The 27669-nt window shown below is 49.5% G+C and overlaps 1 protein-coding gene and 1 non-coding gene across 3 annotated transcripts; both read right to left on the bottom strand.

Moving 5' to 3' along the window:
* Positions 1-18079: 18079 nt before the first annotated feature.
* Positions 18080-25814, bottom strand: EIF5 (eukaryotic translation initiation factor 5). Of its 2 annotated transcripts, none has more exons than XM_075103984.1 (12): positions 25643-25814; positions 25027-25225; positions 22712-22991; positions 22363-22444; positions 21954-22126; positions 21525-21636; positions 20840-20979; positions 20147-20305; positions 19787-19948; positions 19328-19492; positions 18923-19057; positions 18080-18479 (listed from the first exon to the last, which is right to left on the bottom strand). In XM_075103984.1, the coding sequence occupies exons 3-12, from the start codon at positions 22781-22783 to the stop codon at positions 18387-18389; spliced, it is 1293 nt and encodes a 430-aa protein (XP_074960085.1). In that variant the 5' UTR covers positions 22784-22991; positions 25027-25225; positions 25643-25814; the 3' UTR covers positions 18080-18386. The 2 variants fall into 2 exon arrangements, with proteins under 2 accessions (XP_074960085.1, XP_074960084.1); XM_075103983.1 differs by lacking the exon at positions 25643-25814 and adding an exon at positions 25399-25600.
* LOC142062303 (small nucleolar RNA SNORA28) lies at positions 21078-21201 on the bottom strand. Its single transcript, XR_012662418.1, has one exon. It is a non-coding gene; the product is annotated as a small nucleolar RNA SNORA28 (small nucleolar RNA).
* Positions 25815-27669: the final 1855 nt, after the last annotated feature.

The raw sequence follows: 27669 nt of genomic DNA, 5'->3' as shown, positions 1-27669 counted from the left end.
AAAAAGCGACAGCCTGGGAGGAGCAGGGCAGAAGAAAGCAAATACTGCAGTTCCTTTTCCCCTTCTCCTTACAGTCAATCCTTCTGCCGAGACCTTCTCCAGATCCAGGAGGCCCTGGGTAGTTGGAGACCAGGGACCTCACACATCCCATGGCGTGTGACGACAGCTCTTCCAGGATGGGCTTTACTGCACTGTTTTGGGTCTGACTCTGGAATCTCCTTAAACAGACCAAATTCACCTCCAAGCTCACTGTCCTCTGCTTCTGACCCAGGGCTTTGCCTTCTCCTCCATCAGCTGAGCCTGCGTAATCCTTTTCCCTCTGTGCTCTTCTCCACGCTGGTATCATGAGCCTTTCCTAGGATTTCCGACATCCCGTCTGCACAAGCTGCTGGGGCTACAGCAACAGTGGGGCTGCACACCCGACCCATGGCTGACAACACATGTCTGAAACCCCCTTGTAAAGGACCCACATCAGGACCTCAGCGGGGTCTACCGGGGGAGAAGGGCTTTGCTTGACTCGCAGTCAATCCTGCACACTGGCAAAGAGGGATGTGACATGAAACCAGCTGCCAGCCTGGGAGTGTGGCATGCTCAGAGGTGTAGTTTAAGAGAGCGTAGGTGAGGATCAGAAGAGTTTCCAAGTGATAGGGTAAATTTCTGATTGCTTTAACTTTGAAATGAATACATCTTCCTGTTCCTGCATCAGGCCCCAAGTCTCACAATACAGTTGACGAGTGAGCTTTCTCCAGCAAAGCCAAGGTGTTTCATGGTTCAGGTTCAGCTAAACTTTCATCAGGTGGCTCTCCTGGTGCCAGGACGGCCTCTGTGGGCAAACCCAGGGCCAGAAGAGTGTGAAGGGTTACAGCACTCACCTGGACCACAGGGACACCAAGCCAAGCTCTATCTGGTGCTTGCCAGGTCCCACCAGCAGCCTGACCCAGAGCTGGTAGGCTAAGGAGATGCAAGATGTCTGAACAGCTCTTGCTGGCATGGTCACAGTTCTCCACCATTAACCATTAACTCCTCCACCAAATTTAACCATTTACATCATGACTCCAGCTCTCCCAGGGAGCAGGAAGCTTGGTCCAAGTCCTGCACCTGCTGAGGTTGTGTTGTGTTGGTGGAGGGAAATGGGTCACCTGGGGGGACAGGAGAAGGGCAGAGAGCAGGACAGGGAGCTTCTCATGTAAGGGTGAGGGTAACAGATGAGGGAATGTCTCTTTATTAATTGGATAATTTCTGCATAAACAAACCATTAAGAAGGTCTCGGCTCCATCCCAGTATGGAAGGGGAACACCGTCTGCAACTGCTATATTACAGGCTCCCCTGGATGGCCAAGGCTTTCTGCGGCGCAGTAGAGCACAGCTGCTGTGGGGGCGACCGGCACTGCCCGAACTGACTTGCCAGCAGCCAGGAACAACAACCATGGGGCTGGGCAAACCAGGGGCACTGCTTGGAGCTGGACTTTGCTGGGTGGTGTCTGTCACGGATGCCAGAACGGGGCTGGTGTCTTTGCAGGGAAGCAGGGATCTGCCCCAGCACTGCTCCTTCTCACCTTTCTGAGCTTTCCTCTACACGGAAGAGGGTTTTGGGACTGAGCTTGGAGGCTGCATGAATCATGTAACTGGTGGGACAGATTCTTTGTGGGTGATTCCTCCAGGTGTGCACAGGCTGAGACACCCTGTGCAGCACCTTCCCCCTGTGATGCTCAGAGCTCGTGAGGAGACCAAGAGTCATCTCTCGTGGGCAAGAAGTCCTTCTTCTTCTAGCCAAAAGAAACCAAATGTCTCCCCCCACGCTTGGATGCCATGGACGCTTGGATGCTGCATAGGTTGCGCATCCTCATAGTTTACAAACACAGGCCAACCCTGCAGGCATTACTCATTCCAGTGAGCCCAGAGGCATCCTGCAAAAGAGCCAGCTGCTTCCACAGCTGGAGGGAAGTGATGTACTTGGCAGCACACCCCATGGCTGCAAAAGAAAACCTGCATGCGCACTAGCCTGGGGCACCCCTGCTTCCCAGGCTGGCCTTTTACTAAGCTTGGGAAGGAAGCAGAGCTGAGAACCAACAACCTCCTCACAGTGGTGGTGCTGCCTGGCCAAGAGGCTGGGGCTGCCCTTGCCTTGGGGCTCAGATGGCAAGGTGACACCACATCACATGGTCTCTTCCCCCAGGGAGCTGCTTGCTGGGCCAAGCAAACCCAGCAGCAGAGCCAGCCCTTCAGGGTTGTGCAAATTTTGACAGCCCAAGCAGCGTCCCTGAAACGGGCTGGCCAGGTGCTGCTGCGACCGGGCAGGGAGGGATGGCTCTGGAGTCAGGGCTTCCCTTCCCTGCAAAGCAGCTGATCTTAACTGGGTTCATGAGCGTCAACAGGTGCCATGGAGGGAAGAGGGACGAGGGGATATTGGTGCAGCTGGAGGAAGTATTTATAGCTGCTTTTTAAAAACCCTGTATAGATCACATCTCTGTTAACGTATGTAACACAATCGGAAACCTGAGCTTTTCATGATCCCATGGCTGCAGGATTTCCTGTGGAATCCTCTACCGGCCACAAAAACAAGCTAAAAATAAATGCATTAAAAATGAGACACATACTGAAACATGTGCATGTCTGTGCCTTCTCTCTGGCCAGTGAAATGGGTAGTGGCAGCGGGGGTAGGGAAGGGGACAGCCCCTGGAAAACTCCCTGTAATACCTGCTCTGGTGGATGCCAGTTCCCAGGGAGCTCCAGCCATGCAAGAGTGAGCATTTGCTGTTGGCAGGGGTTTTAGGAGTCCCAGACATAAAAAGCAAGAGTTATGAAATGGGAGCAACTTGCTTCCCATTAAAGCTCAGGAGATCTGAGCGCCTCATTGGTTCATCCTCCTCTGAAAATCTTGCCAGGAGTTAATTTCCCCGAATGCAAGTGAGTAGGTCTGGTTCAGATCTCCCTGGCTTTACACCCACTAGTGATTCAGCTAACTCTGGAGTTTTATTCTCCATTTTATTCAGGAAGGAGAGATCAGAAGCAGATTGGGATTCCCCTAGCTGGAGAGCAAACCTGGCGAGCCTGCCTTTCCCCTGTGCAGGCTGGTCTCCAGCTCCTTCCAGCAGCACCTTCCAGCCTGCGCACCCGAGTGAACACCACCACGAGGCTCAGAGCTCCAGCTGGGCAGACCTGCATATTTAGCACTCCCATGTATTTCAGAAGAATATGCAGAAGTAATGTTTTTCTGTGCACTGAGAGATGGACAGGGCCGCCAGTTCATCTTTCACAGCCACTGGGCTGCCTGTCAGGCTGGCCAGCAAAAGGCAGGGATAGGGTTTGGGCCCTGGTATGGATGCTCATGGGCCAACCCCCCTGGGTAGCCCCATGATGGCGCATCCGTCGCTGCTCTGCAGAGCCTCCCAAGTCCCCATAGGCACAATCTCCTGCCACTGCCACATCCCTGCAGCCAGCCCCTGAACACCAGCTCCATTTGAAATCACGGCTGTGATAGGATGCACTCTATCTAGCTCCTGGAGGGAGCAGTGGAGGGCAGGCAGGACCCAGAGAGGACAACAGCAACACTTGGCAGCTCAGCTTCTCACCTTCCCGTGGGCTCCTCCCCTCCTCTGGAAGAGGGCCAGGATGCCAGAACACCTTCTCCCCTCCAATGGGTAAATCCATCACCTTGGTGCTGCTGTCTGACACCTGCGTTCAGTGTGTAGGATCATCCATTAACAGCATACATTGTTAATTAGGACAGCACCAGGATTCCTCTAGCTACTGACTTCCAGTGTCCCTTGGAAGGAGGGGAGCGAGATTCCCTGCAGCTGAACTGAGCCTGAGCTCCATACCCTCTACCCCAGGCTGTTGTGATTCAGTTATTACTTGCAGCAAACACCCTGCAGGCAGCAGAGTGAAGGAAGGTGGCTCTTTTTGCAGATTGATTCAGCCGCTGCCTTTGTTCCAGCATCGTCACACCACATAGCAGCTGCTTACCCTGCATACTCCTGTCACTGGGGTTTTGGCAGAAGCACGTGCTCCTGGCTGCCATCAGCCTGTGCTTTTTGTGGTATCGCTCCAAACAAAGGTGGCTGTGTCCCCTGTCCCCTCGCAGAGCTGCCTTCTGCCACCAGCACAGGGGGAAAGGCATCACGTAGAGCATGGAGAGAGGGGAGATATTCTGGTCACCACTGTAACCGCATATCAAAACCTTTCTCTTGCTGGGAGGGCGTGTGTTATTAGTAAGAAGGTGCCTTAGACTAGCTGCTTTGGCATATGGTCCCTTCCCCCAGCGCTCTGCTATTAGCTGCCAGAGATGAAAAGCTGCAGTGTGCAGAGAGAGCTGGAGGTGTCAAAGATGTCACCTGTCACCTTTTTGCAGGGATGGGGGTAGGACGGGGATGGGACGGGTAACAGCAGCCAGCTGGAGGGAGCAGAGCAGCCTCTTACCACTGGGGATGGCAGTCAGGGTTGGGGCTGCTCGGCCTCCCACCCCCTGCCCCACTTCTGCCTGCATCCCCCTTGCTGCAGGGGGAAAGAGCCTGCAGCATTTCAGAGATGTTTCCATGCGCAGGAGGGGGGGGGCCTGCTGCAGCACGAGCACTGGGGAGCACAAAAGGGGTTTCCTGCAGTTCACCAGAAAAAAACTCCCTTCCCAATGGGGAGCCTTGTGCAGAACAAGTTACAGATGTAAGGGCTAATCCCTGGTTTTAATTTTTGGAGTGATTTTTAAGCAGCACCAAGGGAAGGGAGACAACCCATTGAGAGAGAAATAATTTTACCCTTTCTTTGCTGGTGGGGAAGATGATTTACTGGTCTATTGTTGTCTACCTCTGTTCAGTGTTGGGAGGTCAGACCCTGTCTGCTTGGATATTTGTGAATACATAAGCTAGAGAAGAGTAGGATGAAGACCTTCACATCTAGGGCAGCAATGTTCCTCATCTTATATACTTTAACCTCTCTGGCTTTGATATGTCTCCTGTCACAGCACGTGTACCCATTCAAAGCACTTCTGCAAAGCTTCTTTTCCTGGCTTGTTCTTTGACAGGTTTTCTTTGCATGGCTTCCCTAGCTCTTCTTTCCTCACTGCATCCAGGAAAAAGTTATCTGTCTTCTCCTGGAAGGCCCTTTACAGCCTTCTCCCATCAAACCTGTAGTGCCAACCAGAGACTGGTCACTTCTTTGTTGGATGCTTGCCATTTTTCCCAGTGAACGAACTTCCTCCTACAGAGGTATTTCCACCTTGCAGAAATGTTCTGTGAGAGTGTCCTTATCTTCCTTTCAAGCCTTCTTTAAAAACCTTCCATTAAACTTTAAACTGGAGACAAAGCAAATCTTGATACCCCCTCACCCCCAAGTCCCACCTGCTGCTGCAGCTGTGACCCTCCAGCAGGTCTGAACCATCACCTGACCCCACGGCTGCTGGGCACCCTGTGGATACATGGCTGCTCTGCACAGGCACAGCCTGTTTCAATTTTTCCCCTCCTGCAGCAGTTCTGCTGGCCTCAAGGAGCCCCTGGAACCTGCTCTGAAACCAAACCAGGTCAGCCCCTGTCATAGCCCTTGGTGGCTGGCGCTGGAGGCTGACGGATCCTGCCCCATCCCCAGCCTCTCTGCTGAGCCTGCCTTGTTTGCATCCACCATTAAAACATTTCTGGGTTTGCTTCCTTGCACAGGTGGGTGCCTGCAAAGCAGGCCAGGGCTCTGCTGGGCACAGTGGCTCTGAGCTGGCTGGGCTGCGAGGAGCTCTGCTGCAGCCACGCTGGCAGCTCAGGCTCCCTGGGGTCTGATTCCCAAGGGAGCAATGCACCCACAGATGAAGCGAGAGGATCCTGAGCCACCCTGCAGCTGCCTTCGGGTTGATGCCAAGCCATCAAGACTCCAAGGAAATGGCAGTTTCCAGAAATGGGAACCTACCTCCATGTTTTTTTCTCCCTGCTGTGAACCAGAATGTGGCCCCAGTGGGGGCTGGCAGGTCCCGGGCACTGTGGTGGTGGCTAGCCAGGCAGGGTGGATCCGGCATCCCACTTGTTCTGGGCTTGGAGTACAAGGCTGACCGAGCTTACCTCCTGCTGAGGGCGACTGCTGCTTTCCCAGTAGCAAAAATGAGAAGAATCAGCCCCAAACACCCTCCCACTCTGGACTGATATACTCAGAGTAGTGTCAGGAGCACTCAAAAAACAAGATGATGCTATTAATATAGCTGGGAGGGGGGAAAAGATTGTTTCTCAAAGCTGGATTTTGGGGTGTCTGAATAAGAAAGAGTTACTTGGAGTCACTGTATGGCATCATGGCTGCTGTGGAGGCAGCCGCATCAGCTAGTCCTCTCCCCATCCCAGCTGGATGGACTAGATGCAATCCAGTCCTCACAGGGCTGCAAGGCTGTGGTTATTTTTTTGTAGAGTTAACCACAACAGTCCCCAGCCCTCTCTCCATCCTCCATTAAATCCATTTTCCTATTACACTGGAAACCTTGATTAACAGCCTTCCAGGGGAGACAAATCCCTGGGCTCTTTCCACGTGCCCAGGGATGGTCCCTGCCCCAGGGTAAGCGTACGCTTCATTTTTGCTCTACAAAAGAGAGAAAAGACTGCGCTGTCTTCAAGGAGGATGATAGCTTCATGGGAAAAACCTTAAAAAAAAGCAGTTTCTTTGGAAGTAATTTTCTCTTAAGTTCTGTCTGCATTTTTTATTAATAATACAACACCCTGGATGTGTCAAAAAAATATGAGAATATATTTCTTGGTGGGGAGCTCCAGCCTCACAGAGCCAGGCAGTGCAGCCAGGTTGTCATTTGCTTCTTGGAATTTCATTTTCTAATCAACACAGCTGTGAAATCACTGTATTTTCAAAGCTTAGCTTCCAGAGCTGTTGGGATCAAAGCCTGGGGAGGTGGGGGGGAGTGGGGAGGGGGAGACCTGCTGTCTCCAGCAGCAGCACAGCGCAGAGAAAATACCCGCCTAGGAAAGCCTAAACAAGGGATGGTTTAATGCCCCAACCTGGGTTTAATGTTTCAGAGCCTAAAAGGAAAATGGGGACGCAGAGACCCAGATCTCACGACAGCCTTTGGGGGGAAAAATTCACTTCTTAGAAACACAGGACCCCCTTGAGATTTGTGGGCTCTGGCTGGTCCCTCCTGGGATGAGAGCACTATGGAGAGCCATGGGGTGCAGGGGAAGGAAGGGGGGCTGCAGGGACCCTCCCAGAGCCACCCTGTCCTACTGTGGGGGTGTGAGTGACACTGCCTTCATGCTGTTCCTGCAAAGAGCACCCACCACCCAGGCCCAGGATGATGAGTTGCCTGGCTTTTTGACTTTGGGGTCCAACTGGTCCCACCTTCCGGAGAGACTCAGCGCCAAGAAGCATTTCCCCAAGCATAAAAATTGCCCAAATCTGAGTCACACAATCAGGTTTTTGCTTCCTTGACACCTGCAATGCCATAAATTCACTTCTCCGCAGTCACCTAAAAGCCCTCCCAGAAGAGGCAGGCGACACTTGTGTTTGAAGAAGTGAGGAAGACATGGAAAAAAATAAACCCTTTCAAAAAAACCCCACCCTGCTGTCTTCTTTATCATGAAAAGTTTTTTTTTTCTCCATTTGCAAGAAAAGACAGTGTCCAAAAATTTTCCCTTTCCTCCATGATGATTTTTTCCCTGCTCACTGCATGTAGAGATGCCAGTTGGAGCTGGATGGCTGTTCAGCAGCAACTTGCACTGTGAAACCACTGTCTTGAGGAACATCCCTTTGGTTCATAAGCAAGAATGAGATGCCCATCCATGTCTCCCAGAGATATCCAGAGCCCCTGGGTGAGTGGAGTCGCTCTGCTCTGGGATGCTGGTGGAAAAGGTCAGGTGAATCAACCAGAGGTGTTAAGGCAATGCATGGAGCTGTCGCCACGTGGATTTACACCCGCTGCTGATTTGCAGCTGCTGTTTGGGTGGCAGCTTAGTCAGCCCCTCTGCCAGGCATGGTCAGGCACAGCATCCTGTGGGGAGAACTGAACCCATGTGTGGAATGCCACTCCTGCCTGTGCCCAGCAGAGCTACAAGGATGCAGCCAGGTGCTGGCGGTAAATTTTTGGACTGGTCTCTGCCAGAGCCTAGGGGATGGCAGAGCAGCCAGTGCCCCCAGCACCCTGCACAGGCAGATGACTCAGTTTCCATCAACCCATCCCAGTGCCTCCTCTCTCGCTGCCCAAGCAAAGCCAAGATGCTCAACCCTGCTGTCCAGGAGCAGCTTCAGGTGGTATCATGTAGGGAGCGCTTTGCCTCTGCATGGCTGATGCTCTTGCCATTGTGCTTTTCATTTAAGTTTTGCTGTGTGCAACATGATCACAGAAATATAACAGCACAGGACAGTAGGAAAAAAGCCCAGATGCTCATATTTATCCCTTTGGACTGCTGGACAGGAGCTGGATGGAGTTACCAGGCCATTAGTTGTATTTTCTCTACAGCTCCCTGTAGCTGTTGATATCCCTCTAACACAGCTCTTTGGAGGTGTTTAATTACAGCATCCCAGGTGCCATGAATGCAGCGGGAGGAGGGACTGTGGGACAGCAGGGTGCTGTGTGGTGAGTCACTGGTGCATGAGAAAGGACCGCCTCCCTCCCAGCACCACCACCCCACCGCCACATCCCGTTGGAGGAGGAGGGTCGAACCCCCAAGAGCAGCAGCAGGACAGGGCAGGCTCCCGAGCAGGCGAAGCAGCACCTGTCCGGGTGTGCAGGATCCTCTCGCACACAGCATTTGGGCAAGCACAGCTGGTGGAATGGCTCATTCACAAGACGCGTTACCTGGAAACAGATTCAGGAGCTGGATCCTCTGCACTGCAGCATTTGCTCCACCGGGAGATGTTGTAGTTGTTCCTGCAGGCAAAAGCGCTGCCAGGGGTAAACAGGCTATGTACAGTCTGAATATATCCTCCAACATAAAGGGCATCATTTGGCCCTCAGAGCACATGAACTGAGATTACATGGACCAGAGCTTTACGTGCAACCTGCATAAGACAGGCTGGAGGCTATCAGCAAGCAAGTCCTCCCTGGGTGTTACGCTGAGGTACTATATACCTTCTAGAAGAAAATATCTCCTGATTTATAGACTGCGTGTGATGGAGAGGCAGCTGTAGCTTTCCCTGTTCCTCCTAAACACTTTCTTGACAGTGGTTTTGGGAGAGGATGATCTCCACCACCCTCACCTCCACCCACCCCATCTTATGGCTCCCCACTGTTTGCTTCCAGAAAGGCATCTCCTCCCCTGCGAGCCCCTGGCCGTCCTAGGGCAGAGGGTGACAAGGCAGTGGCTGTGCCACCTCCCTGTCCCAAGGCTCCCCGCTTCTTGGGGGGCCCGTGACAGGTGTGACCCTGCAACCCCCACAGGGGCTGTGGCAGGGCCACGTGTGAGGCTGGGGCCTGGAACACCCTTTCCATCCAACACAGAGAATTTTGCACTTATTCCTCAAAAACCTGCAGAAAGAGGATGCTAGGAGAGAGGAGGCCAATCCTGGCAGATCCGTAGCCATAAAGTATTCAGGAGTGTGAAAAGGAAGCAGGGAGGGGGGTTTGGGGGGAGGTTTGTTTCTCTTTTTTTTCCCTGTTTTTCTTTTTTATTCTCTTTGTTTTCTTTTCTTTTTTGGGTTAATTTTCTTTTTTTTCCCTCCCTCTCTTATTTCTGGTTTTCCCCCCTTTCCTCCCTCTCTGCTTCGCGGGGCCGGGGCGGGGCGGGCCGGGGCGGGGCGGGGCCGGGCGGGCGGGGCCGCCGGCGCGCGGGCGCCCCCTGGCGGCCGCGCGGGGGCGCTGCGTGCCCCGGGCCGGGGGGGCGCTGCGTGGGGTCCCCGCCGGGACACCCGCGTTCCCCCAGCGCTTCTCGCAGGCGCCGGGTGAGGGGTGGGGGTCCCCGCCACAGCCTGTGCCCGGCCCCAGCTCCTCCCCCCCCCTAGCCGGCTCCCGCACTCCCCGCAGGGCAAAACACCTCGCCGTGGCTCCGTGGGCCGTTCCCGTACCCCACGGCGACCGTCGCGGCGCGTGCTCTCCTGCCCGGGCTAACAAACAAAAACCCAGGGTGACAAAACCCACGGCAGGGCGGTGGCAGGGGGCTCAGGGGGCTCAGAGCCACAGATGGTGGCCAGGCTGGGAGTGGGTGAAATCCTGGCCCCGTTCCCTTTCTGTCGCCCACCGGCCCCGTGTCCCACAGCGCGGTGGGCTTGCTGGTGTGCATGTGTTCGAGGGGACAGGCTCAGTCCCCGCTGAGATCCCCGGCCAGGTTCTCCTGCGCTACTACCCAAGGACACCCACGGGAAATGGGTACCTATTACTGCCAACAAACAGAAGTTAAGGAGGGAAAGTGGGTCACGGAAAATTCCCAGCACTCGTGGATTCTCTGGTACCCAGGTACCTTCGCAGGGCGTGGACCCCACCATGATGTCAACCCTGTGACAGTGACAGACATCTCTCTTACAGACACTAAAATCCCCCACCACTGACCAGCTCTGGACCAGGGCAGAGACCGTTCGCCACCAGGGCAGAGCAAGTCCCATGGAGTGGGAAAGGCAGAGTAATCCGGGAGGAGACGTGCCCTCTCCAGTAGCTCCTCGCAGGTTACCAAGTCAGGCCCTGAACAGCAGCCGGCCTCTTTGATCCAGGGCTGAGACCAGGTTCATGGGAACGGGGCAGGACAGAGGAAGGTGCCTGCCCTCCCCGATCGCTCCTTCCCCATCCCGCACGCATCTGCAGGTTTTCCTGCAAAACAGGTTTTCTCCGGCTGCTGCTTGCTGTCTTCCAGTCCCACCCCCAGCGCTGAGAAGAAAAGGAACAAAGGCGGCAACAGTATCATAAAAGACTATGTAAAAAAACAAGAAACTGCAGCAGTTAGTGCCTTGCGCTGGTGAAGGAGCGCAGCTCCCCGGCGCACATCACCAAACGCCCCCAGAAGAGGCTCTCACGACAGACAGGTACCTGCTCTCCCACGTCTCCTCGCACCAGGAACACTCAGTTCCCCCTTGATGATTCAGATAAAACTAACCCTTCACCCAGGATGAGCCTTGTTGACGTTACAAAACAGGAAGGCCTTGCCAGTTGCCTCTCACTCCTCTACCACCCACGTACCATGGCCACCTTCACCTCCTGGCTGCCTGACTGCTGACCTGGACTGGGGTGCAGCCAGCCGTGCCTGCGGTGCTGAGCCCGGCATCCCTCGGGCCTCCCTCGCTGCCCGCACACTCCTGCCCCCCCCAGAGGACCGGTCCTAAGCAGACTGTTCACCCGGACACCCAAACCTGGCCATGCAAAACTGAAAGCACCTCCAGGTCCATGCAAGTGAGGAGGTTCACCAGGGCTGGTTAGTGGGGAGAGGTTGGCTGCGCAGCTCTGGGAGCGTCATGAGCTCCTCTTTCTTCCTACGGCATTTGTTTTGCCAAAGTCAAGTGCATTGCTCCTGTCTTCTGGCACCAGGATTGACCAAGAGCTGGCCAGGGGACTTATCACCCCCATCCTCTTTATTTTTAATCAGCATGAGGAGCACACAGTTAATCAGTTCCACCTACGTGTAGGTACTTTTCCTCGTGCTTTTTCATCCCTGGACTCTTGACTTCAGCAAGGCGCACTACTAGCTAAAAACTTCGGCTCCTCCATTTGGCTGCAAGGTGAAGGTGGTGTTCTTCGGTGACCTCCGCTGGGCAGGATCCAGCCTGCTTCTCTTACAGAAAGGTTTCCCTTCCCTTTTTCTGTACCACTCCACCTAAGTGGGGACTTTGATCTCTGCAGGCGGTGTGTCCTCGTGTCTGCTTGACTGGATGCAGTGACCACCTTGATCTGGTCTCGCGGGACCTGGCTGACATTCCTCATCTCATTTAGACTGGTTCTTTGGATTTTCTTAAAAATCCACTGACAGTAAATTACTTTTTCCTTAAAATTGCCTCTTCTGCATTCTGGTTCTTACATAGGAGTCTTTCAGCAGAATAAATGGAAACTAAAAACTAGCCATCCTGTTCACAGAGAAGGCACGGAGAATGCAAACTCCTGGATTAAATGCCAGGTGATAAAATAAGAATCTAAAAGCGATTATTCAAAATCCCGTGACTTCCCCACACAAAGCAGTATTTTCCTGTCATTGCAGCTGTGTTCCTGCTTCTCATTCCCCCCTGAGCGTGTTTGCCTACCAACCGTAACCACCTCGTGCCCCACAGCACGTCCAGCTGGGACCACCGGCTCCTCTGGCTCCTGACACCAAGTACGAGCACAGGCTGAAGAAAGAGGAGAGGCTGGAGACGGAAGCCTTTAAATCCAAGTTTCCCAGCCTCAGAGGCCATGTGAAAAACCCTTAGCCTCTTTATTTAATTTAGTCTTTTCCTTCTTTATTTAGTCTTTTCCTATATGAACTGCTTTGTTCACAATTTGTATCCCTGTAACTTTGTCTATAAGAGTGAATATTAATTAATTAATAACTACAACACAGGCATGGGACTCTCCTGGGGAAATATATTTTCCTCATGTTTCTTTCAAAGATGGCAGGTGTCTACCTTAATTGCACAGATACAATGCCAGACTCCATTGATGTCATTGCTGTTAGCTGGGTTTTATTAATATCAGCTAGATATAAAAATCAGTATTAAGCAAAAATTCAGAGAGAATAATACAACACCCACACAAACCTCCCGTTGAGGAGTTCCTGGTGCTGATACCACCCCTGGCTGCAATGTATGGCTGAAGTGCCTATTGCCCTACGCTCTCCTTTTTGGATCATCTCCTCCCCTCGTAAGAAAGAAAATACTGTGCAGAAAACACATCTAACCCCAGGGTAATAAGATTAGTAGTGGGAAGAACAGGACTCCTCAGCTCCAGCCTCAGAGAATGTCAGGGTCCTGGGAGCAGGAACAGGCTCTGCAACCCCTTCCCCCACCTCTCAGGTGCGTGGCTGCCTGCGTTCAAGGTCAGCTCCAACACCGTGCAGCCGAGTAACCTTGGAGCTGAGTGACACAGAAGGAGCAGAGCGAGACGGAGCTAGGAGCAGCTGTGTCTGGGGCCTCCCCACCTTGGCTCCAGAGCTGCTCTTACACTGGGGCCCCTCTGAAGCTTGCTGGCAGGGGCGCGCCTGGGCCCAGCCACGGGCCTTGCTGAGCCCAGCTTTGCCTTACTGAGCCACAATGATCAGGGGACTGGAGCATCTCTCATATGAGGAAATGCTGAGGCACCTGGGTTTGTTCACCCTGTCAAAGAAAAGACTGAGGGCATATCATATCAATGCTTATAAATAAATATCTGAAGGGTGGGTGTCCGGAGGATGGCACTGGACTGTTTTCAGTGGTGCCCAACGACAGAACAAGGGGCAATGGAACACAGGAAGTTCCACTTGAATATGAGAAAAATTCTTTCCATTGAGGGTGCCAGAGCAGTGGCACAGGCTGCCCAGGGAGGCTGTGGAGTCTCCTTCCCTAGACACATTCAAACCCCACCTGGATGCGTTCTTGTGCCCCCTGCTCTGGGTGTGCCTGCTCAAGCAGGGGGGTTGGATGAGATGGTCTCCAGAGGTCCCTTCCAACCCCTGCCATTCTGTGACTCTCTGACCTGGCTTCAGCCTGGCCCTGCCCCATCATGATGGATTTGCGTGGCTATCACTGGAAGCTAGTGGCATACCATTCACAGAAAGCCAGGACACAGGTGTTTGCTGAGGCTAAATTACTGAAGAGCCTTAGCTATTTAATAAACACCAACTGGGAAGCACGTGCAAGTAGACAAACTGATGCTCATAAAAAATGGTTTAACATTTACTCGATTTCCCTGACATTCATCACAACAGAAAAAAATGATTCCCTGTTTTACTGACAATGACTGGGTGAACCTGTTTCTTGGGTTCCTCACCCAAGATACCAAAGATTTTTTTTTTTTTTCCCTCTGAAAAAGATTAAGGAGTTGCAGAATTTTACTGAACTAAAAGCAGCATCACCTGCGTGCCAGGGGCACGTCCTTGGAGGATGTCAATCGGAACAGCTCTAAGGAAGCTGTGGAGATACAGGGGTGCTGGTCCACATTAAGTGAGGAAGTGACAGCCTGGGAAGGCTGGTCAGTGCCCCAGAACAGCTCCTCACCAATTCCAGGTTCAGAGACGGACTCTGACACCCCCATAGCAGCAAGATATCTTCATAATGAAAAACACAGATGATGCCAGCAGCCTGTCAAGCATGTAAACAATCCCAATGGCTCCAAAAACTTTGTAAAACTTAAGCTGAAAGTTAAGTGGGCAAAAAGTGCTTCACACACAAAGCTTTGAAAAGCATTGTTTTCAAGCTGCCTGTTATCATCTTCTGGGTTTTCTGTTCCACACCTTCACACTTCCAGGGTGTTACTGAATGCTAGGGAGTCAATCCTCAGCAGCAACCCTCCGAGTCGCTTTCAGAGAGCCTTCCATTCACTGGTTTTACTGGGAGCCCAGAATTGCTGTCATGTTTATTAATACCCTGTAGCAGCCCTCAAATGAAAGGACAGCTTTGTTACAGATCGCTACATTAACTACTTTTCAGTGCTACCTCTTTTTTTCAAACATCAAGGTTCAGAACTTGCACAACTGGAACACACCCATGTACTGAGCATTATTTATTAGCTATAAATCAACCCTTAACTCTGTGGTGCATCAGGCCAGCAACAAATCAAACCAAGCTGCTTGACATGGGTGGACATTGCAATCTTCCAGCGAGCATCTCACCCCAAAGAACAAGGAAGACGTTAGTGGGGAGGAACGATAGCCTCACGGTAGTGCCTCACAGAAGCGACCCGGCAGAGCAAACTGTATCCTGTTTGGAAAGCTGACCTCTTTGGGTGTGTTGCATCGCGGTTGCACCGGCTGCAGCCGCCGCTATCACAGCAAGGAGAAATAAAAAGCGTTCAGCAATTACTATGACCACTGCAGTCCCTTCAAGTCACTTTTGCCTTATCTTTAGTCATTGCCTTGCTACAAGCCTGAGCTGCACACTCTCAGGAGCAAAGAGCGTCCTTTCATGAACGCATGTCTACCATATCCAGCAGAGTAGGCCCTGGCCTCTAATGACAATTTTTAAGTTTTAATGACATTGATAAAAGTAAAACCAGGCAATTGTACTTGTTATACCCACAACAACAATCAGGATTTCTAAACCCTGGTTGAAGCCGTTGAGCTCCTTTCATCTGCTTGTGGTGCTGCCCCAAGCAAAGCTGGCAGCTGAGAAGCTCCCTGTTGTGCTGGATGAAGAGAAGCTGCTGACAAAGGCTGCTGAGCCACAGTAAAGCTCCCAATCACAGGCGCCTGGAAGGAGATGAAGGTTTGTAAAGCCAAGGCTAGCAGACCTGCCGCTAGACCTTCCACCTGCTAAATCGCAGCAATCACGCTGAGGTTTTTAAACAGAGAGACTGTATAGTATGAAGTGAGGGAAATCACCCAGCACTTACTGTTCCGTTTGCAGGTGCCAGGAGTCTCTCTGAAGCTTCCAGCAGATTGTACCAAAACACCCAGTTGCCATTTAAAGGTGTACTTGTTGCTTTTACTCAGCTAGTGGCCGCAATAAATCCAAATGCTCAGGAAACTTCGAAGTCAGACTTCTTCCTGCCCTAAAGAAACGCTCACAAAATGAATGCTCAATTTTGTTAGCTGGTGGAACCCTCAGTTAGCGATCTGAGACGGAAACAGCAATGTGTGTGTGAAAATGGGGTGAGAAGTGTACCTCAGTGCCAGCCATTTCATAGTTAGCAGTGGCCTCAGTGCTTCCAGAAGCCTCCCCCATGCCTGAATATTAGGGTACCACTTTATAATACACCTAATCTGACCCATCTGTAGGCTACTACAGACAAGAACACTTTCACTCCCTGCACACTCCCACCGTGTTTACCCCAAATTACCATCATATAGCTTTGCTATGACATCATCAGTTCACTGATCCTACAGAACACTTTTTTTGGTGCGTTTGTTTCCTAGTTTCCCTACAGGGGCAAAGAGGTCTGTCTTGCTAGTTGCTAGGTCTTGGGGTGGGGAAAAAAAAAAGACTATCCCCTTTAGTGTCTGCCTGCAACTGCTCTAAAATGAAACTACACCCTACTTCAAACCCCACCATGTCACAGCTGGCAGCTGCCAACACCACGCAACGTGTATTTCAGGCAGAAACCTTCTGGTCACATCCGAGGTGCAGTACCAACCCGGATCTGCAAAGCCACATCTACAGGTCATCAGCACGGATCAACACATTGGTTCAGTGAACCATGCCATCCTCTACTAGCTAAGAACGGGGCTGAGAGAATCAGGAGGGCACTGCCCACCAGAGAAGCAGACCTCTCTTGGGCTGTTAGTTAAGGGGCCACAGCATTTCTCAACATTGCAGGCTGTGACATGCTCCTAGAAAAGCACAAGTCTTCTCCTTTATTCCATCTGTGAGCAGCAATTCTGCTCAGGAAGGTAAACCCAGCTCAGACCCCTACCCAAGGGACTCACCCAATACACAAGCACCCACCCCCCACTGCAACAGGTGACCAACAACCAGGGAGGTGGAACCTGAGGAAGTCTCACACCCACATCACTGACACAGCTGGGAAATCCTAGTGATCTCAGAGTATTGCTAATGCCAACCTGTTGCCACAAGCAAGCAGGAAGCCCAGGGCTGAAACCTTGCCTCCAGGTAGGCCCTTCCGTCTTTCTCACCACCCCTGAAGTTCCAGCCTTTTGCTTTAAGAGTCCCACACCTTCTAGTCTCTTAATTGCTGCCCACAGGAACTAAAACCCACCCATACAGTTTTCTACAGCAGTACCAGACAAAAATTATCACCTCTGTAACAGCTAGTCTGTATTTTTTCAGAGGACCTCAACCTTCCAGACTCTGCTTCTAGCCTGGCACACAGATACCTGCAACGGTGTGTAGCAGTTGCATCCACAAGGGAGGCATGTGCCTGCACCTGCAGGGGGTGGAAGACGAGGCAGTATCTTCTGAGAGGTCAGAGTGATCCAGCTTCCAGCCTCCCATCAGTAACTGACATTTTTTGAATTACAAGCCCAGTTTAAACAGAAACGAGAACAAGTTTGTTTTTCTCCCCTCTTAAAAGCCAGGACTAAACTTGTACTTAAAAGTCATGGTTTTATACACTACTGCAATAAAACGCCCATCTAAAATAAAACAAGAAGTTGCAGATGCTTCATGGCTTCAGCCCATCTTTCAAGCACCATTTGCCACCTGTTAGTGCTGACAATTTGATGCCAGGGCCACCTGCAATGCAAGAGCAAGCTCACAGACCTACAGCACACTGTTCTGGAGAGGGAAAGCTGCAGCTGAAGTCACCACTATCGTAACTAGCAAACAAAGGCTTAATCTTAAGTTCTGCTAAAACAATTTGATTAGAAGCAGCTCACTGCACCAGAGCCTCCATCTCTCAAACTACTTTGTGCTGAATCTCACAATGGGAAAAACACCCAGTTACGCAGCAACAAACCTCCACGAAGTCCAGCGCTGACCCATACTCCCAGGCCAAAACCCATCACTCACCACATCAGCTTCTGGATTTAGAAGAACAAGGTTTCTCTTGTGCCGTTTCTGAAGGAATGGGGTACCTCAGCATTGAGGACCTACAGAACTCACATCCCGAGCTCTGCAGGTCAGGTGCAGGGGCTCCACTGCCCGGGGCAGCAGCTGGTGCCCTCCTCCCTCGCTGCATCAGGCTGGAGCAGGGTGACACCACACAGCAGGGCTTGCGGCCACAGCCAGCCGTTGCGCAGCACCGTGTTCTAACCAACACAGGCACCCATTTCCTCAGCTCTAGTCAAAGCGTTGAAACCTGTATTTAGTGGAGCTGCTGAAAACATCAGTGAGAAAAAAAGCCAAACACACTTACATAGTGAACACCTGTGAAGCTTTTGTTGAGGAGAAAAAAAAAGCCTGCAAGGATGAGAATGGAGACAGGTGCCTGTTTTAGGAAGCTAGCATCTGTACACTCTAAGTTACCCAACAGCTTCTTGCCCAGGTTTCAAGCCTCCACTGTTGCGACAGCCTCTAATGAAGCCCATTTTTTTTTGTCTCATTTAAGACATTTACATCATTTTGTCCCAAACTTTGCAATTTCATTAAGTTACATAAATACTTGGAACAGAAATAAGGGAGTTCAGAGTCACACATGAAGACTGACCAAAACCAAATCCTTTATTTCCACAACTGTATAAATGTGCTCCAAGCATGTGTCCAACACAAGTTAGGAAAACAAAATAGAACATGCCAGTTGCAAACTAAATCAGTTCATCCACGTGCCGACTCCTTGGTATTAGGCTTAGTTACACAAGACCAGTCACAGTAAAAAGATACATTTTAAGAGTAAAAGGGTAGCAGGATGTTAAGCCATTTCAGCTTGTGCACATACAAGTCACACTTCTGGCAGAAAATGCAGAGAAGTTTGCATTATTATGCTGGAAGCTATGTTGCATCACTTTAAATGGCATCAATATCAATATCGTCATCTTTATTGTTTGCAGGCTTCACAGTTTCAACTTTAGGTACACTGGCAGTTGTAGAGTACACCACCTGTGGGGACAAGACACCGACTTTTACTACCGCACCTACTGCCATCATCAAGCACTAGTGATTTTAAGCCTAAACTGTGAGAATCACCGTTTGTTCTTTAACCAGCTTTTCTAACAACACACCCCACTAACTCCTCTAAAACACATGGCTCTACACACAATACCGCTTGTCAATCTTCCACTATATGAACCACTACTGTGCAAGGGACTTAGTACCACTCCACAGTGACAGTCTTTGCCTATTAAGAGGCACCTGTACTGTTTCATCTTAGACAAGTGACTCCGTAGCGAACATGCTGACAAAGCACCAGGAACGAGGTGTTCCTCCAGCTCCCAACACACACAGTGATACACAAAGAAGCCACCAATAAGCACACCAGGACGAAGTTCAAGACTTAAGCACGCACAGCTTAGAGTTGTTCACAGTGAGCGATTCTTTCCTACCTCTATATTTTCATCTTCATCCTCTTCTTCATTACCGGAAGATTCTTCTTCAGCTTCCTTTAGCCACTTAATAAATGGTTCAGCTTTGACACGGATTTCTTTGGCAAGCTCCTTTGAAACATATTTCTTTGAGGCCTGAAAGTCAGAAGTACAGAGACTTTTTACACTGAAGGAGCCTGTGTCAGATCATACCCAAATACAGCAAGAGCCTAACTCAGAGCTCTAGCCTCACCCGCTGCTGTGATCAACCCATTTTTGAAAGGGAAGTTTCTCCCAGACAGTAGCTTATCTCAGATGAGTTGTTTAGACATCTGCACAAGAAACTACACCAGAATAGAGAAACCAGACGCAGTATGCTACATGCGGGTACCTGGCTGGTATAGTATGTGAGATACTACCCCATACCTTTTCTGCCCAGCCAAGGATGACTTCTTCTTCTAGAAGATCTGCATCGTACATTTCCTTCAAAATATGTGGTATTTTAGAAATAAGCTGAGACTGATGCATGGCTACCACACACTCGAAGCCATGGAGAAGATACCTCTGAGCTTTCTTGTTGTTGTGGCAGAACTAGAATTGTGATAAAACCAAAAGCCATTAAAATTAGCTTTTTCCCCCCATCCAGAAAAAGCTACTACTTCTACTCAAGTCAACGAGCCAGCAAAATTCAGAACAGCTCACACTCTCCCTCCCAGCACTTCTCCCTAGCTAAGAAATAGCAGTTAAAAAAACCCAAACAACCCCAAACCCTACAAAAAGCCTTCTTCCCCACAGCACCAAGCAATCCAAATCTGAGTCAACTAGTTGCTACAAAAAAACAACACAACAGTTGTTGCACTGGGTGCAGAAGAGGAGACTGCTTACACGAAGGAAGTGACGCCTGTATTTCCTTATCTGTTCACGAATCTTTTCGTCGAAAAGGACTTCAGTGAGAACCAGAGGGCCCATAGCCTTTACATCCAGTCTCTCTGCTTCTGCTACAATGTCTTTGTCGGAAGTATCAATGACACCTTCTTCCTTCTTTTTCTGCAAGACAGGAACAGGTACAAAGACTTTAAAGCTACCGAGGTCTGCGTCAATGCTCTATGGCACCGCTTCCTTCCCCCCCACTGCTGGAACCAGCACTTCGGTAGAGGCTTAAGCAGCTCGCTCTTAGCCCCCTTACCAAGGTTTTACACAACTACAGCAGAGCAGCTACCAAGCAAACAACCAGGAAATATTCACCTTCACAAAATCAAACAGTAGGTTGACTCTCTCCTCCACTGTTCTTTCCAGGTCTTCACTAAGTGTGAGGTTCTTCGCATGGTCACTAATTTCATCCATTCTACGCCTCTGGGCTTCTTCTGTTGTGTCTTCACCCCAGTCATCATCGTCCTCCTCTTCCTAAAAAACACCACCAAACCAAGAGATTAATGAGATTCATACACTGTTAATACAAGCTTAGTAACATTGAGTGTTGTTTCTATATACAGACTTGACAGCATTTTTATAAGCAACTATTTTTTATTTTTCCCCTAAAGGGTTACACTATGACTCTATAAGTCAAAGATGATGGAGAAAGGGCAGATTTACGAAAGTAGTAACGGAAGCTAGGCTTGTGCTTGTAGCCACCCATAGGGTTAAAGTGTGGTGTTTCACCACTACCTAGTACACTCATGAGATACTCCTTTTTCCAGGGACATGGATTGCAACGGGTATGCAGCTTGCACTTAGCAAGGAGCACAAATACTGTTACTGAAGAGTTGATGAAGCTGCTATAGAGGAGAGACGGGGATTCTTCTATTCCAGCAGTGAAGTTCTGGATACAGAAAGAACTTCTGGTGTGATGCTTACTTGCAAGGAATACCAGTCATTTGACATTTTAAATCAGAGCAAGGTACCACACCCCCTCATCTCCCCACTTTCCCTTCTACTTACCACAACCTGTGGAGGAGTAATCTCCTCTGGTGGTGGGGGTGGAAGTGTCTCATTACTGGACACAGAACCATTCTCTTTGTCCTTGCCTTTTCTGTTCTTTTTCTCCTTTTCCTTCTTTCCTGTACCAGTGTCACCACTTTCTGCAAGTGAATTTTAACACTTTAGCTTTCTGTAGTTCATGGAATGAAGTCCCTGCACTACTGCACCTCCACCAAATCCCCATTTCAAAGGGCATAATGGTGTCCAAGTCTATATAACAGGTAACCTCACAAAGCAGAGACCCCTGGAATAGGTTAGACTTTTCTGCTCTAGCAAGCTTAAATTGCAGCAGGCAACTAGATGCTTACTACAGAGTGTTGCTTGCACAGGACAAGTACATTACAGTTAGCATTTACTATACTGCTTTCAGTTCATGCTGACTTAAAAGCAAAGCTGCAATGAGCACCTGCTGACTAGCTCTCCTCCTACTCAGGTTTGTCCAGCATAGGCAAATGCAACTCTTCAGATACTTCTACTTGGGAAGGATACAGGATCACAAAGCAAGAGACTGCTCATATTGAAGCTATGAGCACAGCTACTTCACCCTGACACACAAACATACTCTAGGAGTACGCTGGAGCCTTTTTACACTTTAGTTAGATGAAGAGGTCCCCTTTACCCCCACCAAATAAGGAAACACACTTACCAGGTGGGTTTTTGAGAATGAACGTGCAAAGTTTATGGTTTGTGTCAAGCATGCCTCGATAGCCACAGGCTTTGCAAGAGTTACCTATAGTTTGTTTCTTAGGATTGACATGCTGTAAAAAAAAAAAAAAACCAACCTCCAGTTAACATACCACTTACAAAGCCTAATCCTGATGTTATAGTATTACCTCCACAGGATTAAGCCAGAGGTTTAAATACTTTCTATCACCCCCAACAGAGCAAGTTTAGAAGTAGCTTCTTGTCTCAGAAGTTTTGAGCTGTTAGAAATCTAAAAGCATCCCAAGGGGGCAGGGATATACTGAGTTTTCTCTTCAGAGATATTCAAGTCAGCTATCATCTTCACACTTCCAAAAACATCTAATGAAGTGTTCCCATAGTGTTACTAATGATATAGACACAGAGCACTCACCAGATCAGTTTCAGGATTCTCACACTCAGGACAGAGAACAAATTTTTTAATGAATCCATCCAACATGTCTTGCAGCTTATTCGCCTCATGAGATCCATTGACAATGTAACGGTCATTCTTAACATCAAACTGGGTCTGTGCTCCCAGCTCACAACCAAAAAATTTGGTAGGATCTGTAAAAGAAGTATAATAACCACCACTGCGCTCACATCTTCACTGTGATTTTCAACAGCAAGAAAATATGCCACTGCTTCTTTCTGTTCATTATTTCATCCCGAAATAATCGTATTTCTTTCTTACAAATCTTCAAAACACCATTAATTAATGCTTTATGAGCTACTTAACACTACCACTTCAAACACAAAGGCTTAAAAAAAAAAAAAAAGGTGTGTCACCCCAGACTACTTACACGTTGGAGGCCGATTAAGCGCCTTTGCAACGTCAACCATGTTGACTATAACTGTCTTTATTCCATTTCCTTTGCCCTCCACCTAAGGAAAAAAAAAAAGCGTTTTAAGAGTAAATAATTGCAACAGCCAAACCCAGTGTGTATTCCCCATTTCACTACATCAAAGTTCTGCTTTGAAATGTGCTGTCCTGGAAGTGCTAACGTGCACTTAGTCTGGACAGAAAGGAGCAGACATCCTCCTTGGCCTGTAAACATCGGTATCATTACCTCATACCACCGTTTCTCTTCTATCAAGAGAGGAAGCCATAGGAAACACTACCTACTTACAACTAATGGTTAGTAAAGTTACCTTGGCAATCAGACGGGGCATTTTGTAGCGATAGAACTGATCTGAAACACTGCGGTTGACGTTGACAGACATTTTGCCTTATTAGTAGCTTTATCAATAAGATGAAGAGATCTTTGATTGCAGTTTTTTGGTATCTTCTGTCTGGAGAAGACGGGATGACATAAACGACTGCAAGAGTTCTCGGTCTCTGACATGAAAAAATTTTCGCCACTGAGGCTGTAAGGTTCTTGCTTGTATGCTATGTTTCCCCAATACAGGTACCAGTGGCTGCGCAACAGCTCTGCAAATGTCAATAAACAGAAAAGGAATTAAGTTTATCTTAATGTGCACCAATCAGATTTTGTACAGAGCTATAAAAGGGACTATATTTAGGATGAAAACAAGAAAAAAAAAGTACATTCTTTATGCTTTGGCTTTCTTCAACTTGGGGAACTGAAAACAATAGCCTTGAATTGTACTGCTAAGTTACTTCTCAACTACATCACAGAGCTTTCCACCCTCTTCTTTCTTACTACCCTAAAAGCAATGAACAGCTTAAGACTGTTTTCTGTACAACTAACTCCTGGAGGAGTGCTGCAATCAATAATACAGAAAGGAAAGAAACACTGCTTGATTTATTATGGAGACCAATGGCTCTTGCATCAAGAGGGTCAACGTGACACGTTTCAGGCTGCATGAGAAAGATCTCAAAAAGTTTCAAATTCCACATCATAGCATGAACCTATCACATAAACTGAAGTCTGTCAGAATGTTGAGAAGTATCTGTGAGATGAAGCAGCAGCAGCAACCTGTAGCCCAACATTATTTTTACATGGCTTACTAGTTTTTTGGATCGGAGTAGAAAAAGAGTTGAAAATTAGGTAATTCTCCCTCTTACTTATGGATTCTCATAGCAGCTTCTGTTAAGTTTTGACTTAGCAATAAGCCTGACAAAGTCTGACATAAGTTGCTTCACTGTAGAAAGCCTTGCAATGCAGAAGAACAGAGCAGTGCAGCGGCTTTTCCCGCTGATTTTTTTGTTAGGGGAAGGGGGGAGGATGAATCCTATTATTAAAGTTGCCTTAAGCAGTATTTACATATTTAAATTAACATGTGTCTCTATAATGAGATCTAAGAGAGTACTTAAGCCACGACTGACTATATAGGAAACCCTGACCACTCCATGGCAATCCTGACACGTCATCATGTTATTCTCATTAATGACAGGAACGCTGACACATTGAAGTAGCCTTCTTAGTATTTATGAGTAATTATATATGCACGTCTATCGGATCCACATGCTTCGAGTCCCTCCCGTCAGGTTTACAAATTCTTTACAAAAGAAGCAAGTCATATATGCCTCGTGTTCTACATTCTCCCAGACACAGTTTTGCCCTTCCTCAGGAAAAAGTGCACCGTGGACCATGTTTCAAGCACGAGGCTTTCTTCCTCAAGATGTCTAAAAAGAGCCACCATGTGACACGGCCACGTGCTTGCAGAAGCACTGAGGAAGCAGGTACCTCCGCGACTGAGCATGAGCTCTCAAGCAGAACGTGCAGCTTCTCCTCCTTCCAGATTACAGCTTTTGTCTGCTGTAGACTAAAGCTCCCTCTCCTGGTCCCTAGGACACCTCATTCGAAGCACCACCCCCCCAATATGCTACGCAGAGAGGAAAAAGCGGGAAGGCAGATAGACTCCCTGCTTCAAAGCACCGTCTCCCCGCCCCGCTCAGCCCTGTGATGAGTCATAAATGCAGCAATTAAGCACTGAGTCAGCCCTGGAAGAGACGGGGGAAGTCGCCTCCAGCCACGCATGCGCTCCCCAGCCAAGGGAGGGGGACGCTCCGCAGCGGCCCCCCCTCCTTCTGCCCCCCCCCCCCCATTAACGCTTTAAAAGCAGGGCCCCCTCCCCCCAGGTTTGTAACTGCGCCACAGCCCCCCCACCCCCCCGCCCACCCCCAGCGCGGGGAGGCGCGGCCCCGCCGCCGCCATCTTGTCTCGTCGCATGGCGGGGAGGGAAATTGAAGAAAAAAAAAAAGGGGGGGGGGGGGAGAAAGAAAAAAAACCAAACAAACCAAACAAAAACCTTGCAAACGGGTACAACTGAAGCGCTGGGGCGCTTTCCCCCCACCCCCTCATTTCTCTTCCCCCTCTTATCGATATTCCGAACGCTTCATTACACAAAATCTCCCACTAGCCACCGTTTACCAACAACTCGCAGCCCCAACCCAGCCTAAGGCGCCCGCCCGCCCGCTCCCCCCACCTCCTCAGGGCCAAAAGCCTCCACTCAATCCCGTCTGCCCCTCTCCCCCGCCCCAGCCCAGTATTAATACTCACCGTTTTCGTCCAATAAAGACATAAACCCAACGCTGCTCGCCCCGGGCTGCGACGAAGCCGAGTATGCGAGGAGAATAAGGCCGTGGGGGCGTTTATATCCAGACGGAGAGGGAGAGGGAGGCGGAGGCGGACGCCGCAGCCTCCGGGTCCCGGCGTCCTGGGGCGGGCGATATCAGCAGGGACAGCAGCGCCGGACGATCTGCGGGCAAAACACAATCAGGGGCATCGTTAGTGGCAACACCTGTGAGGGGAGGGAGGAGGAGGAGGAGGGGGGAGAAGAGGGAAGGGGGGAGGGAGAGGCGGCGGCGGGCGTGCAGCTCAGGCAGAAGGGGGCGGCTCACGGGACCCCGGCAATGGCTGCCCCGTACTCACCTCTAGAATGTTCTTACTCTGACTGAACAACGCCAAAGCTGGGATCAATCAGCCAGCGGCCTGCCCCGCCCCCCCAGCCCCTCCATTGGCTCGCCGCTCGCCTTCGGGCGAAGCTATTGGCTGAGGGCTCGCCCTCCCCCCCACCCACTGGCGGCGACCGCTATCAATCAGGGCACCCCTGGCTTCAACTCCCTCCCCCTCTACCCTCCCCCCGCCAGTGCCCCAAAGGACATCGCGTCTGTACCGGCCGAGTCTCGCGAGAGAGGGCGGGGCGCGATGTGGGAGCTGAGTCAGGGTGGGGGGCTTTGAACTACCCCCTTCTCGCCTGCTGTGTAGGTCGGGGAACCTCTCTGCATCTCTGTCCTCTCATGCTGGGCGTGCTGAGGGGCCTCTCCCCCTTCCGTTCCCTGCTCGGCGCCTCCCCCAGGGCTGCCCTCCTTCTCGGAGGCGGGCGGTGCGGAGCGGAGCGGGCTCGGGGCCGCCAGCCCACGCTGTAGGAATGGCGATTGGGGTGGGTTTCCACTCGTAATAGGCCGGCAATGACCGAATGCTTGGCACCGCAGCAGCTGTATTACAAATAATTGAAAGCCAATTAAGTTGCTGAATAAGTTGTGTTTTTCCTGTCCAGCCTGCTTTTGGGGTGCAGGAAGGGGCCTATTACCCGTGTCATTCTCAGCTTTGGGTAGCGCTGGGTGCTTGGGCTGCCTTACAAAGAGTGATACAGTTGCCACGTTCATATACATTCTTAATGTGAAGTGTCGCCAGCCCTCCTTAGCTGAATTGGGACCCTGGATGAAATGCGTGTTTGGATTTGCATTCACTTAAAAAAGCAGAAAATGTTGGCCTGTTCTTCCCTGTGCTCTATTCTTTCCCGTTGTCTTCCTTTTTCCCTCTTCCACATATCCTGGACATTCTAAAATGCAAATAATGTTGAAGTAGCAAAGAACTTTTTTTGACTTTATCAACTGAGTGATGAACCAACTCTCTTACCCCTATAAATACTCCCCAGCAGAACAATAATCCTCAGTTCCTGTTGCTGTGTCTTACTGAATAATGTTGCAAAGCTTCTCGATGGCTATGTGGGTGTATAGAGGAAAAGAGAGGGGAAGATAAAACTTGTAGTGACATTAAATAATGTAATATACTCTAAATCTCTTCCTGCTTGAAGTTACTTTTGAAACGTATGTTTCCCAGCTGACTTCGATAACGTGTTGATGAGGTCAAAGGAAATATACTTCCTATTGAACCTTCAAGTACATCTTGAACATTTTTGGTGTGATAAGCAAACGAACTGCATTAAAATATGAAGGTGGCTGATAAAAAAGTTTTATTAGAACTCATAAAAACTGGGCTATTATTATGAAGACTTCCAGTGATATACAATAATAAAAATCTTGTTCCCTCAGCTGGAGCAACCAGAGATAAATGTGCACATCAGTGCTTTCTAACATCTACATGATGGCTGCTACCCTAGATATATGTCTCTTTTCAGCCTATGGAATAGCAAGTGTTCGTAGCCAGGGCACTGTCCTGTAAAACAACATGTGAGTCTGTCTTGGACTTCACTATCTGCATCTGAAAAAGTTAAAAGTTCTTCAGGATACGTTAAATGTCTTCTTGGTAAATACACAACACTTTTTAAAACATGAGAAAGTGGGTTAGGGCAAAATAAGGAAGCATCTCCAAGATATATGAAGCTTGGCAGTTACCGTGAGGAGAAAAAAAACCCATAAAAATGTAGGAGGTGAGAAAAGCACAGCAGGAACTCTTTGCTGGGAAAATATAAGCATGTACAACTTGCTAAATGCCTCCTGTCTGTGGCTTTAGTTCCATGCTACAACACCTATGAGGTTAATAAATTATGAGTGTTAAAGCATACTGCTGCCAACACCACTTCACTGAGCAGCAAAAGGGAAACAAGACCCTGCATTTGGTGCTCTTTGACATAATGAACAACTCTGGACAGTTATGATTAGTAGCATAAAGAAGGGATTTTTTTTTAATTTTATAGTATATGAGTTGACATCATTAAGTTAAAGAGTTACCTTCTAAGATAGTGTTCCTTCTGCAAAAAGCAGGTCCTGAACGGATGAAGTAGTATGATATTCTCAATTATACAAAACAGACTAAAATTGTGGTCTATTGTCATCTTGGTGTCTTGTTTTTTAATTTTTTCTCACCAGAACAATTCATTAATATTAAATGTTGAATGCCAAATATTTTTACTGAGTCTTAATAGTTATAGTTTGTTCATTTCAGTATCTCATGGCT

Source organism: Phalacrocorax aristotelis, chromosome 9 (genome assembly GCF_949628215.1).
Source record: "Phalacrocorax aristotelis chromosome 9, bGulAri2.1, whole genome shotgun sequence".
Classification (NCBI taxonomy): Eukaryota; Metazoa; Chordata; class Aves; order Suliformes; family Phalacrocoracidae; genus Phalacrocorax; species Phalacrocorax aristotelis.
The sequence above is the reverse complement of the archived record's forward strand: the minus strand, read 5'-3'. Positions and strand labels throughout refer to the sequence as shown.

Excerpts from the sequence above, each read along its gene's own strand:
- EIF5 (XM_075103984.1), bottom strand. The coding sequence starts at position 22,783 with ATGTCTGTCAACGTCAACCGCAGTGTTTCAGATCAGTTCTATCGCTAC. Across the intron at positions 22,127-22,362 it reads GCTTAATCGGCCTCCAACGT|ATCCTACCAAATTTTTTGGT; the intron begins GTAAGTAGTCTG and ends CTTCTTTTACAG. Across the intron at positions 20,306-20,839 it reads TTACTCCTCCACAGGTTGTG|GAAGAGGAGGACGATGATGA; the intron begins GTAAGTAGAAGG and ends GGTGTTTTTTAG.